The sequence below is a fragment of the Rhea americana genome, unplaced genomic scaffold (assembly GCF_003343005.1).
Source record: "Rhea americana isolate MKP2758 unplaced genomic scaffold, rheAme1 scaffold_61, whole genome shotgun sequence".
In the NCBI taxonomy this organism is placed as follows: domain Eukaryota; kingdom Metazoa; phylum Chordata; class Aves; order Rheiformes; family Rheidae; genus Rhea; species Rhea americana.
In genome coordinates this window covers 2,288,247-2,302,387 of record NW_028186768.1, presented here as the reverse complement: position 1 = coordinate 2,302,387, position 14,141 = coordinate 2,288,247, and the positions used below count along the sequence as shown (strand labels likewise).

Here is a 14,141-nt window from a genome sequence, read left to right as displayed (position 1 = left end):
CCTCAGGACTGTGAGGCTCCCTAGCCGGACCTGCATCCTCAGACTCCTAAAAGTTCTTGTGGCAGGTGACGCACTGGAGTKCCAAGAGRGTCCTTGCCTTCCTTACCTGTCCACAGTTGCTTACTGCAAGGGCACAAGACATAGGCAGATAATGCCGAGCCTGTATCCATGCAGTAGTRTAACTCCGCGCTTTAGGTGTGCTAYAGAGCAGAGGGGACATGAAGACTTCCCCAGGGCTCTGGAATTACCAAGCCTGGGTGACTCCAGACCCCAGGGTCATGCCAGGAAGGGATCTGGTTGTAAGGGCAATGAATTTGGCCTCAAGCTTGACCACAAAATCACTAGGATAGGGAGGAGATAGACGTGGCTAGAGTTTAATATTGATAGTGGGAACTGTTAGACGACTTTAATATAGAGAGTTGCAGTAAGACACTCCTATATTTGAAGGAAATTCTATGTCAGAACCTCAAGTTTCCTCTTGAYTTCTAACTTCCAGTCTGATTAACGGGGTATCTACCTAACTCTTGATTTGGATCATGTGAGTGATGACAGACTACATTCCTGGTCTCTGGTGCTTTTCATAAAAAATCAGGTTTGTTCTGGTGACTGAAACCAAAATGTCCTTTGCTTGAACTATTGTGCAGTGTGCTATGCACGTATCTGTTGGTTGTTCTTGGAAGCTCTTTGGGATGAGAGGTGGTATGTAAATGCCAAATATTATTAGAACTGCTCACTCATTGAAAGCAGAGCCCTGATTCCACAAGAAAATCTGTTTATGAACTAAATGTGCTTGCCTCTTCTTCAGAAACAGTGAAGCTAAGGGATTCAGGGAAGATCAACCTATTGCTGGGAACTCTTACTTTCCATCTCCTGACCCTAGACCTTTAGGATTTCCTGGAGATCGTAAAATGTGACTAAAAGATCGTGAAGTAAGAGAAAACCCGAAGAAAACCTGAAGGATCAGTAACACAAGCTACCACTTATTTAAAAGAAAGATGATCCATATTATCACAGCACATAGACTCAGGAGATGTAGTTTCTAATCCTAGCTGTCACACTGAATGATTACGTTACTTTGAACAAATTACTGCGCTTCTGTACCTCCGTTTTCCCATCTRTATGACAAGGAAAATGATTCCATTTGCCTATTTCATGGCCTTTTCAGTCGTAAGATTTCTTGAGGGGAGGCCCAGCACAAGGTCTCCTGTCCTGCTACAGTATCACTTAAGCCCTTGGACGGGATTTTGAGCGGCGCGGAGGCCTTGTGTCAGGGCTTTGACCAGAGTGGAATTTCTCTCCTCATGTTTAGGAAGCGTTTTGAGGCCCAAGGGGGAAGCACTGTGGAAGTGCCAAGCAGTATAACTGATGGTTAAAATAGCCTAAAATATATATACCTTCCTATACTGCTTTAAATTCTCGAGTATGTGAATGAGGTTTGCTGCAGCCAAAAGGGTTGCGGAAAAGCAGCAAAGGAAATCTGTTTTAACASAACGGGTTCCTGAAAATATTCTTACGCCACTTCTTTCTTTATCATTTGACTTTTCTCCTTGTTACAATGGTTCAGCCTGTAGAGTCTGGAAAAACATCAGGGTAACCAGGGCAGAGGGAATATCAGATGGAGATGAGGGATGGATAAGAGACAAATTACAGTACATTTCTCATGGGTCATTTGGCTTTAGTCTTGAAAAGTAGAGGGAAAAAATCCCAAAGTAGTAAAAGAAAGAAGAAAAGACAATCAAAACAAATAAACCTGCCAGTGTTGCTGATTTCAAAGGTCTGTGAAATACGCATTTATGCTTTATAATGCTTTGCTTCTTGTAATGTTCTGTATTTTAATTCTGCTCGCTGTCGCAGAAGTTAATTGTGCAGTAAGATCACAATTCTCTTGGCCAAGGCTTTCCCTTCGTTTTCTTTTCCTTCCTGCAAGTTGGCTGGGCAGGGTTTCTTTTCCTAGTTCCATACCATTGGTTAGCTTAATTATTTTTTATCATTCTGCGAAGAAACTTTCTCACTACAAGGGTGAAGTCAAATGTTGCCCCACTTGTTGATGTAAGCCCTGCAAGGGAGAAGATTTAGAGATCACGTATTTATGATCTTTAGCATATATATGCAATATATATATATTTTGCACTATATAAACCTGTAGGTGTGGTCTCTGGTATAACCTGTAGGTAGGCAGTAAAGCCATGGAGGAGAAAGGGAGAAAGGGTGTGAATTTTGTGTGTATTAACAGCCACCCCAAATTTTTGCCCAGAGTTCAAACAGAACATGTTTGACTTCTGAAATTTTTTGCATCATCTTTTTCCCCATTATTTTTCCCTGAGCCTCTACACTTTCTTATCCTGGCCAGAACCAGCAGCAAAAGTGACAGGAAAAAAAATCTGTTTTCACTGTATTTCTGAATCTCAGCCCAGGTTTGTGAAGAATTTGGCAAGGATTTACAAACCTTTGAGAGAATCCGTGTGGAGATCTGAGGAAACCCGCCTCCCTCCTTAAAAAAGCAAGTTTTGTTGGCCAGAAATTGGGCAAAAAATTGGTCGTTTCAACTGAGGTTTCCTTTGAGATTTTGGATTTGAACCTGAAGCTGCACTTTGAGAATCAAATTTTGCTCTGACTAACTCTAGATTTACACTGGAGCAAATACATCACAGTGAGTGCTGATACTTTGTGCACAGCCCAATGAGAACAGAAGTTGGCTCGATGTGGAAGCACAAATGAACCAAAACGAAAGAGGACCCAGACCTAGGTTTGGAAAAATCGTAAGATCAGGTTTATTCAGACATGTTATTGTGGTTCAGCCCATTAAGTAGATATTGCATTTGCAACATACAGAAATTGTCTATAGGCAATTATATGAAATACAGTTGTATCTTTTATTAGAGGGTTTTTATGAGAAAGCCTGATACAGCTGAGTAGGGGTGCACCATTAGGGTTCTATAAAATATAATACTGATTTTCAGAATTTAGTAGTGAGTAATTTCCTTTAAGKTTTTTTTTTTTTTTATAAGCCGTATAGAGTAATAGTGCCCAATGTTATAGTGGAAATGTGCATATTTCTAGGATTGTCTAGAAGTGCAGTTGGAAAGCCAGCATTTCATGGCACATACTTTCCTGAAACTGATGACTGGACACTAAATCCACCCAAAGTTTGTAAAAATTCCCTACTTTAGACGAAGGAGCTACTCACAGTCTTTGTAGCAGGATAAAGAATACTCAGATCCAAATGAGTCCCATATTTTACAGAGTAAAAATTCTTTCCATTTTTCCATTTTTCTTTCTATATTTTGATACTGTTTTTTCGCAGGGTGAGTAAAGCCTGAGTCACCAACATAAAGGTAGAATTAGTTCAGTTTGGAGGAGGGCACTTTGGAGGGCACCCTAAGATCAGCAGAACACCCAGAGCTCTCTAGCCGTGTGGGCTTTTATTTTGTAGTCTGTGTTGTTTTGGATAGGTCTCAGCTGTAGGACCTGCCATTGATGTAAAAATGCCTGGGCCAGCTTTTAACTTGCTAACCTGAGTGCATTAGCAGTGTCACCACAATGGTACAGAGTTCAGCACAGGTTAGCAAACCAACCTGGAAGCTGGGTATATATTTGAGCAATTATCCTAAGTGTCTTTTGCTGGATCCTTATCGTTATTTTTTTCTTTCTCAAATATTTTTCCCCCTTCTTGTAATGGGAGATCAGATCTGGGGGCTCTGGAGGACATTTTGCTGCAGTGAATAGACTAAAATTTTTTAAAAGCTGCCAAGCCTACGTGCTGATGATGCTTGCAGTCTAATCCTGTGGACACAACGGCCTGCTTTGAATGCAGTCAGAGAACTGCAGTTACACATTTGGATTTCTGTGTGAACACAGGCAGAGATCTGGTTCTAAATTGGGACCTAAAACCTTTCACTTGTAACATTATGGCTGCAGTCTATTTCAGGCTCTATCCCAATCACTGAAAGATTTATACCTTTATCAATAAATTAGCATGACTTTTATTACACTTACACCAGTGTCTTAAATTAACACTAAACTAAATGTAGATGAAGCACATTTCCTGCTTCAGATGATTTATTGCAATCTGTCTAAAATGAGCACGAAATTAAATTTGCCAACAAAGGTAGATCTTTAACATTAGATTAGGCAAAATGTTTTTGCAAGTCCACTGCTAAAGAGAGTTTGTAGATTGTCCTTTTCTGTTCAGATTTTTGGTAGACTTTCAGATAAAAAAGAGGGGAAAAGCAGTAAAGCTGTTTGCAGCCCCACTGTACATTTTATGTTAGGTTAGAGTTAATAGCCAGGACTAGTGTCGCAGTTATACTGGACTGATAAGTTCTTGGCTTGAGGACTGGATCCTGGTTTTACCAATAGCCTTTTAGAAGATGTGGACAGACCAGATGAGAACAGCAAAAATGACTAGAGATCTTGAAAATGTAACCGGTGGGGAAGGACAGAGGAAATCAAGGTTTTAACCTTAAAAAAAAGAAAGAAAGAAAGAAAGAAAGAAAGAAGAAGAAGAAGAAGAATTGATAGGAGACATATGTTTTTAAATAAGTAGTAGGTTTTGTAAAGAAGAAGGGAATCATCTGGTCTCCATGTTTGTGGGGAATGGGACAAAATTATACACTTCTGTTGCAGCAAAAGAGATTCAGGTAGACATTAGGAAAAACTTGCCGATAATAAAGGCATTGAAAAACATTGAGTGTAGGTTACTGGGGCAGTTTAACAGTCCTTGTCATGCATGGTCTTTAAGAATAAGCCAGATTACCTGATTGGTATGACATGAAGAGATGTTCCTGTTCTGGAGTGGAGGGATAGCAGCAGTGGTCTCTTGATATCCTTTCCAGATCTGCGTTTCTGTGGCTCCATTACTGAAGGCAAAGGCCTGGTTATACACTAGCATCAACACTGGTCTCCAGAAGGAGAGATCCATGTCTAATCACCTAAGGTTGAGGAGTGCCAGGAGGAAAAGCTAAATTGTAATTGTGTGCATCTGCCAAATGGCCTCATTTCCAGCTCAGCTTACAGTGCTATTGAAATTGAGGCTGTTGCCATTACCTTCAGGAAGAACAAACTTTAGCTCAGAACTGTCATTTGCTGTTCACTGCTGGCGTTCAAAAWTTTCTAGGTGGATAAAGCACCCTCAAACCTTGGTCCCCCTTGGTGTTTGAATGAATGGGACGAAGGGTTGATGACTGCCTGCTCACATAGCAACTGCTGTAATCTCTGGCGCTCCAGTGAGTTCATATCAATCCTGGGTGCCAAGTTCAGAGCCAGAAGGTCTAAGAGGGCACAACTGAGCCATCTCAATCATGCCAAATTGGGAACCACACCTGAGTCAGTCGCAGGCTGCCAGAAAATTTTTCTCTTGTGTTTGCTGTATCCAGCCTTGGCTTAAGCTGAGCTGCTGGCTCTTTTGAGAGCATCAGATGAAAACAAAAGCAGAAACAAATGGACGTGGGGAAGGATAGTGGTGTACCCGATTCCTGTGATCCTGTCAGATTTATTCTGCTCTGCCATATGCTGAATCTGCTGGGTAAAGGATTGAATATTGTATGTAAAGAGAGGAGATGGAGCTTTTCTAAGGCTGGCTTCTCCCAGCAGAAGATGCTGGCATAATGAGTTGTTTGTTTGGGTTTGTTTTTTGTTTTTTTTGAGATRATGAAATGCAGTGCCTTTTGTTCCTAAGAAAAACATGAGGCACTTGGAGACCATGCTCCTCAGCGAGCAGATAACTGAGTTCCTCCTCTGAGTTTGTGTGGGGTCCTGCAAATAATACTCTAAGTACACTGTTTGTTTTCTTGTTGTAAAGTGACACTTGTCTTTGAAGAAAAAAAGGCAAAACAAAGTCAAACAGAGAATAACTTAGAGCAGACAGAACAAAACGTTTCCTAACAATAAGGGCTGCAAAGCTCCGTCTTCCTTGTGAAAACAACCACGAGAACAAGAGGCTGCACCTCAGCAACACTTAGGTGAGCACAGTAAAGCCGTTCTCTGGCAATGTACCTGGGAGAAAAAAGCAGGAGGGAGGAGGAAGGAAGGAGCTTCCAGCCCACATATAGCACAGTGTGATTCCAGTCACCCAGGCCAGATTTAATACGATTGGATACAATACTTGGTGCCAGGCAAATTTAAAAGCCATTGTCAAATATGTAGCTAAGCTGTAACTTGACTTGGATTTGGAGGTGACAGCCAGCAGAAGGAAGCTCCTCGCAGCAGCACCCATGGACAGAATAGGGCCAGCTTTGTCAGATGGGGCTCAGGTGAAGGTTTTGTCTTACTGACTGGGACTGAGTCCTGCTGTGTAGAAGCCACAGCCCAAATTGACAGGAAATGGGCTTGATAGATGAGAAAGGCGCAGGGATAATGGCTTGTATGACTGCTGGGGCATGCTGAGTGGAGGGTAGGGCAGTCATGGGACACTGCTAGATGAGCTAAAGACTCCATTAGATTGAAACTGGAGTACTGTATGGGATACATATTACTGATTGAGGTCTGGGGCTTACTGGATAAGAGTGAGCTGTTGTACAGTACAATTCCAGAGTGCTATTCGCTCTGCAGTGGAGGAAAAAAAAAACAAACCAAATGTTGTGCATTGAACAAATATGTCTGTGCAAAGATCTGGGTGGGAATGTGCACATTGCCTGATATGATTCAGTGTCCCAAACGGCTTTAAACAGCCCATAGAATTTCTATGTCTAAAACAGATCCTAGCAAAGGAGACCTTTTATGATGCACTAATAGGCTCATTAGGCTTTCTTGAGCAAGGCACGCTCGCAGCATCCAGCATCGTATGTTTTTTCCATTACAGGAATTACACATGTTTTGTTGTGCTTTGGATTTTCTTTTGTTTTCCACATAGACTTGCCCTGACAGTTCCCCATTCAGGTTTATATTGGAGGTACCATCTCGAGCCAATGAATTTTATGAAATATGTTGCTGGCACTCATGGAGAGATGCATAAAGGAAATATTCTAATGACAGTTGGAAAGGCTTTGATCCCTTTCCAAGACTGCACTCATGTCTTTGAAATGCGAGTTTGGCAGTGCTGGAGAGGCTGGGCTCTTTGGTTCTCTTTGGCACAAGCCCATGTGACAGACATTATGTCCTCTATCAGGGGACCCACATAACCTTGAGAGGTGTAAGCAATGCTCACAGATTGCATTGGGTCAGATAGTCTGGGCTGATAACAAAGCAGCCGCAGAAGCAGGGGGGAGTCAGCCCAGTCCAGCGCAATAACTGAAAATTATTTTGACCTGGTAACTGTTGGGTCTGCTGCCTGCGGCTACGTAGTTGGACATGAACTGCAAAAGTAGTTAATTTATGCCTCCTTGAGTGTAGGAATGTGGTGATGATGGATAGGGATGGGAGGTTATTAGAAACATGGGGAGGAAAGAGAGGGTGGAATTCCAGCTCATGTTTTTATCTCTTACACACAAACATGCATGCGCGCGCGCGCACACACACACACACACACACACGTATATATTGGTTCCCTTGCATACACGCTCTTGGCTGACTTGCACGTATGCGCAATCCAAACCCTTGCTTGCACACTCCTATCTCAGTGCATGCATGCACATGCAGGTACATGTTCACACATTTTGCAAAGGATTTGACTAAATGAAAGACTTGATATGTTTACATGTTGTGGGTAACAGTATGCTTTTACAAAAGGGGTTACATTTACTTCCTCCCAAGCAAGCATGATCTATTTACACCCAATCCTGTGCGGAGCCTTGGCTAAAAACCATTTAGCATTCTGTTTTTATCCCATTTTAATACAATCTGCTCATTCACAGACTTTTGTTGGCTAAAAGGGGGTAACGGTCAGAGGAATACTATAAAACCAAGACCAATTTACTTGGTACAGTGGATTTACATTAGATATGAATTCAGTCTTGGTGATGCACTGACATCACTGGTGAATTAGTTAAGTACTGTCTGTTCTGAATGTTGTCTGCAGTAATAATCCATATACAAAACAGCCCTAGATGTTGAATCACATRGCCTGCATGCAAATAACTGGGAGAGTGAGTATGCCCGTGCTCTGAGAATRTGATAGGGGATATAGCTGGGGATTAGTTTGTGTGAACAACAGGCAAAAAGAAAACTGAGATTAAAAGAGATATCAGTATAGATCATTTGAAAATATAAGAGAAGAGAGAGGATAAAACTGRTAATCTCAGGAGGGGAGTTTGATTATAGTTACTACTGTATGGATACACTTAGACCATAAAATGCTTGCCTCCACAGTCAATGACAGCAGTCTCAAACACAAACAGTGGGTCTTTCTTTCCCACAGTGATACAAAACACACAAACATTTTTCTACTCAAAGTTACACAATGCTTCTCTTTCTGTCCTGTTCTTTCTCTCACGAAGAACCACATCACTGCTACATTCTCTCTTATGCCTTTACTCACTCTTGTACTGATGCTCTCGCACATGCCAACATATGCATTATCCTCTGTTCATATATACACGTGCTCTATCACATTTTTCCCTCTAAACTCTTACACTTTTATTTGGAAATGCACATAAGCACTGATGTAATTTCAAGCTATTGCTCATGGACACATTTAGCAATGAGCCTATGTTTGGAAAAGATGATTTAAGACACAAAGAAGATCCTGGAAATAGATTAAGTACAAGATCAGAACATTGGGCAGATACATTCAGAGCAAGCTTGAGGAGCTAAGGGAAATATAGATGAATTGAGAACAGTGGAGAGATGAGAAATGTGTAAAGGGTCACAGTGCTGACCTGTCCTTCAGGATGTCATCCACATTGATCAGAAGATAAACACTGTATGGAATGGAAACATAGCCTTCCATTGGTGTCCCCAAAGAGCACGTCTTCCTCCATGAGTCAGTGAGGGCCTGGGGACACCCAGCCTTGAACTATTTTAGAGGCAATGACTTAAGCGAGTGGCAGGGGAAACTATTGTGGAAATATGAATGTGTTTTCCATTGGGGAGTCCTCCAGGGAAGGACAGAAAGATCTTGGTGTTGAGCCAACACCCCTGTTTTTTTTTTTTTTTTTTTTTTTTTCACCCTTCTGGGAACGAAAGCCTTGCAAAGTATGCAAGGAAGGAACTCTACTTACTCAAAGTGCATGCATTTGGTTTGTGAGAGCTACATGAGTATATACACACCCATGCACATATGGAAAGGGGGACTTGAGGAAGCAGATACCAACCTGCTCAAGACCATAATGGTGTTCTTTCCTTACAAGCGATTGAATCATGCTTGCAATTAGGAGACTGACTTGGTGACAAACCCTTGTGATTTCTCTTTGTGTTATTTACACTGGGCAAGTGAAGATAGTACAACTCATCCATGTTTTAGATCTTGTGTTGGTACAAAACTTAATACYAAGAGATAGTGTGAGCTGGAGACAGAGAACCTATGGGTTCACTCTCATGCTTCACTTTCTCCAGCTCTGCTCTGAGAGAGAGTATCCCTGGAACCAGTGTGGCAGTACAGTATAAGCTTTGGCAAGCTTGCTTTTCCTATATTCAAATATAGAAAAGGCTGTTCCTCCAAAGGAGAGCCAAAAGTACTTACAAAGGCCATTGAGTCTAGGGGATTGAATTTGATGGCCCACAAACAAATTGCTCTGTAACCTTCAGACATCCTAAAAGCTAAAAAGAAACCCTGCTCTTCTCGGGAGACCTGTAAGCAGCCTTGGCATGATGTGGGACCTACTTCTCCAATAGAAATTTGGTGTAAGGTGTACTATATCTGGCTCCCAAGACAGAAAAGAGCAAAACTCTTCGAAATAGATGCTGACTCACAAGCAACAATTCAGTTCAAAGTATTTCTCTCAGGAACTTCTGTGAGGGACAGGAGAGGAAGAACGTTCTCCCGCCACCCAGTCAGTGCCTGACTGCGAACGACCAGGCTGCATACCTGCATACTCAGGCTGTACATGAACCAGTTTGTCAGTCCTGTGTTGAAAATAGGTGTGACTCAGTTGCCCTTCCTGATGGGAGTCCTAACTGGGCCTATTTTATTCATATCTTTCCATACTTTTAACTTTGTGCCTGTCAGGAATTTGGGAGGGAAACACTTTGCCTGTCAGTAATATTTTTGCCCACTTGTAAGCTTGACTGGTTTGCTTATTATTTTGCAGGGTTTGAATACAGCAGATCTAACTGTGTTTTGCTTACTCCTATCTCCCTGGCACTACTTTCCTTGCTGGAAATAGCAATTCCCTAAGACACATCCTGTATCAGGGTTAGACCATGTGTCTCAGCACAGCTGCTGCTGCTTGTGCTGAAGGAATAGCTTCGTGAGCTGGTGCTTGTTATTGTGCTAGCCTGAAGACATGAAACTTGTTATTGTGGAGGAGAATTATAGGTAACAATAATAAACAGCTTAGAGGAAACGTGCAAGGTAACTACTGATACAGAAAGATTTACTGACCATAATACACGGTTAATTACATTCATAATAAATAGCAGCCTATACTGATCTTAGGAATGCGGATGGTTTTATGTTTGGATTATGCAGCTTTAGCTGATCAATGCCTAGAAGACCTCAGATGAGATTGATTATATGAATGTGAAGTAATTGAAGTTTGGAAGTGGGTTATTAAAATATTTCAGAGGACTGGTATTCAGGATATTGTAAGATCTTTGCCTGGATTGCAGGACTTCTTCAATACTCTGTTGCTTTTTGCGTCACCATTAGAAAAATGGATTTCTTTTTTGCAGAGCGTACTTAGATGTCAATGAACTAAAGAACATACTCAAACTGGATGGATCCACACACCTCAACATCTTCTTTGCCAACTCCTCTGAGGAAGAGCTGGCTGGAGTGGCAACTTGGCCCTGGGACAAGGAAGCCTTGATGCATCTAGGTGAGTGATAAAGATGTTTCCTTTTTGTAAAGCATTCTTGTGAGGCACTAAGAAGGAAAGACAAATATGCGTTAAGCTCCATTCTGATTTCTTATCATTCCTCTAATATATAGTCAGGGGAAAAAAAGTATTTCACGATTCCCAGATACTGGCTCACAACCAGGAAAATATTAGGTTATAAACCCAAAGCATATTATGGTATTTGTAGATGATGTCAAGCTGAAAGTATTTCACCTTTTAAGTGAAGCTACTTTACAGGGCATTCACTCCATGGGAGCACTTTGCAAAGAAGATTGGGGGGATAGGTGGGGGAATGTTAGAGGGAAGTGAATTATTAACCTTAGCCTGTTACGATATGATCCTTAGTTCATTATTTAGTTTGTGTTCAATTAATTTTCCTCACAAAATACAGTGCACATGCTGTTTTTGTCTACCAATGTGCAAAAGAGCAAACTGTGAGATCTTTGTATTTCTAATGTTCATTTGAGTGGAACTGGAAAGAGTTCACTGCCCTGCAGATTGTCCTGTGTGTTTCATAACTCAGTTGTTGAATACGGCTGCTATAACCCAAGAATCCAGACAAAGCTATGCATCCTACCAAATGAGTCATTGCTCTGACACCTGCAGTGCCACTGGACCTCTGTTCTTTGCAGAATATCAAATGAACCTCAAAAGGTTCAGAAGGCACCCACCGAGTCTGCACATACCTATCTGAACTGTGTGAACTTCCCTAGGGCCGCAAACCTGATCTGGTAATCTTGTAAGAGCAGGGACTCGCAAAAGTTTTCCAGACATTTCTTCAGCTTCTTCAGACCTTCCTAGACTAGAAGAAAAGTCCAGTTTAGGCAAAGTTCAATCTTTGTGACAGACTATCAGTTTTTACTTTACCCAAGCCCATGTTGAGCAAAATAAAAAAGATTTGGGAAACATAGAGCTTCGATGAGAATAAATATGGTGTGCATTATTTTGAAACATATTATAGGAGCTGAATTATAACACAGCAACCYTATACTCAAACTGTCAGAGTCAGGGAGGCTTTTCTATGTTCAAAAGCACATTACCTCCAAACCTCTGTCCATAGTTGAGAGGCTCCGTGGGCAGACCAAGCAGGTGGAGCTGGCTTCCCCACTTCAGTTAGTCAGCATTTTATTATGGCATCCAGGATTGCAGGTGCTCTGCAAGAAGCATGAGCAAACTTCCCTTCCCTGAGAACCAGCATTAACAGGGATCTGAACAGTGACTCCTGCTAAGTAAGGCTGGAAGTGAAGCATCTTCCACTCCAACCTGCCTACAGCACCCTTCCATGCACTTTTGCTGGCACAACCTGAAACAGAAGAGTTATGAATGCCACACCAGCCCMACAGTAACTCTGATTGCTTGTGCCTGTGCAACAGTTTGGGTTGTCTTTGGGAAACTTTATCCTTAATGCTACTGCTGGAATGAAGTGAGGCTGCAGTAAATCTGATCCTCCCTTAAATGAGTGTTTTCACAGCTTCCCTTTATGTTAATGTGGAAGGAAGCAGAGAAAAGCGGGGGAGATGTAGAGCTCCAAGAAGATCCTTCTGCAAGAGGGCTGTGGCTTGTTCAAAGGCCTGATGAGTTGTTTTGTCACTTCATTAAGCTAATTTTCAACATTGTGCCTGGGCAAAACAATTTAAATTCAGCTCCTACAGTGTATTGACAGAATTCATTGACCAGAGAGAGATCTCACGAGAGAAAGACATTAACCGACAGTTTAAAGTTGACTCACAGTTGAAAAAAGTAAAAATAAATAAATAATGGTCATAATTTCCTGTCATAATCGCCCTCTCAGACCTGTGCTTGGTCTGTAAGAATTCATCTTTAATCTTTTTTACTCTCTTCTATAAATCCAATATGTACTTAATAAAAAATATGAAATATGTCCTGTGATGCAGATCTAAAGGCTGGGATAGAGATTGTCTGGGTGAGGGAGTTTATCTTTTCTGTAAAACTGCAATTGATTTAGATTCTTGACAGCTGTGGAAAATATAAATTTTCAACAAAGGTAAAAATAAAATCACCCTCTCCAGCTGCCTCTGGGCTGTCCAATGCCAGAAACATTTAGCCAGCCTTTATTTTGAAGGTACCTCCTGCTGAGGAATTTCGCCAATACTCCTGGAACTGGAAAACAGACTCCAAAAGTATCTTTTGGGAAAGAGACCCTTGTAAAACAATGTACCCGGATACTCTCAGGATGTCAATGCCTCCCCCTGGGAACAGCCCAAGCACTGGAGTAATCAAGTGTGTATTGTATAAAGGGGGAGAGAAGGACACAGAGAATACAGGGATCGTAGTAGCTGCATAATTGTAGATCTGTATCCTGGTAATTGGACGTGTGCAGGACTGGTGTAAGGACCAGTTCAGTGCCCAGAAAAGGGGTGTGCAGACCGAACGTGATCCTGAGGAAGCAATGGTGTGTCATAATAAGCAGCGTGTTGCAGTGTGCTTAACTCCCTCTTTTGTGTTTGCATTCAAATCTGCAACTCCATTACTTTATAGATATATAAACATATAGATATACTTATGTGCATATATGCATGCACACGTGACCCTTCTCTGCACTATGTGCATGCATTCGCATATGCCCCCACACAGTGTTCCTTTCTCTCTTTTGCGTATGAATGTGTGTGTCCTTGCGAGACATACAAAGTAGTCCTTCCTCTGTGTTCTGCATTAATAAAATTTCATCTGGAGTACTGTGTCATGTTTGGATGCTGAACATGAAGGAAAATGTGAGACAACTGAGAAAACCAAAGGAGAACAGCAGTCAGGGAGGTCTCAAAGAAGTTTTGTGCTGAAAGGAAATGTTGAATGGATAAAGGTTATTAAGACTAAAGGAAAAGAGCCTAATGTGGGATGATGACAAACTCATAAAAGCTGATGAAAGAGGGGAAGAATCTTCTGTTCTTTGTATCCTTGTTAGGCAGAACTTGAAGCCATGAACTTTCATTGCCAAAAGAATTGTTTCAGATTAGATATTAGGAAAATCCATCTAACGGTAAGGATACCAAGTGCTGAACTTGATTGCTGGGGCAGTTGTGTCATTAGAGGTTACGATAAGACATTAGGCTAATATGTCAAGGATGACATAGGCCTAATTGGTCCTATTTTTTCTGGAAGCTGAATTAGATGACTTCTTGAGATCTTCTCAGTCTTATTTTTCTGTAAGTCTGTGGTTATTGCAAGGTGAGTTGCTGAGCAAATGAGAATGAAGAGTGTATGCTGTGTTAGAACCTGATGATCTCATCTTCTCTGTGTTAGAGTCAC

At 41.5% G+C, this 14,141-nt stretch overlaps 1 protein-coding gene across 2 annotated transcripts in view; it reads left to right on the top strand.

Annotated features, from left to right (window-relative positions):
- Positions 1–14,141, top strand: part of PAPPA (pappalysin 1) — a 181,889-nt gene that overhangs the window by 43,423 nt on the left and 124,325 nt on the right. For both annotated transcript variants that reach the window (XM_085320021.1, XM_085320020.1), the window contains exon 3: positions 10,708–10,853. In XM_085320021.1, the coding sequence (XP_085176147.1) occupies positions 10,708–10,853 (146 nt within the window). The remainder of the gene's footprint in view (positions 1–10,707; positions 10,854–14,141) is intronic.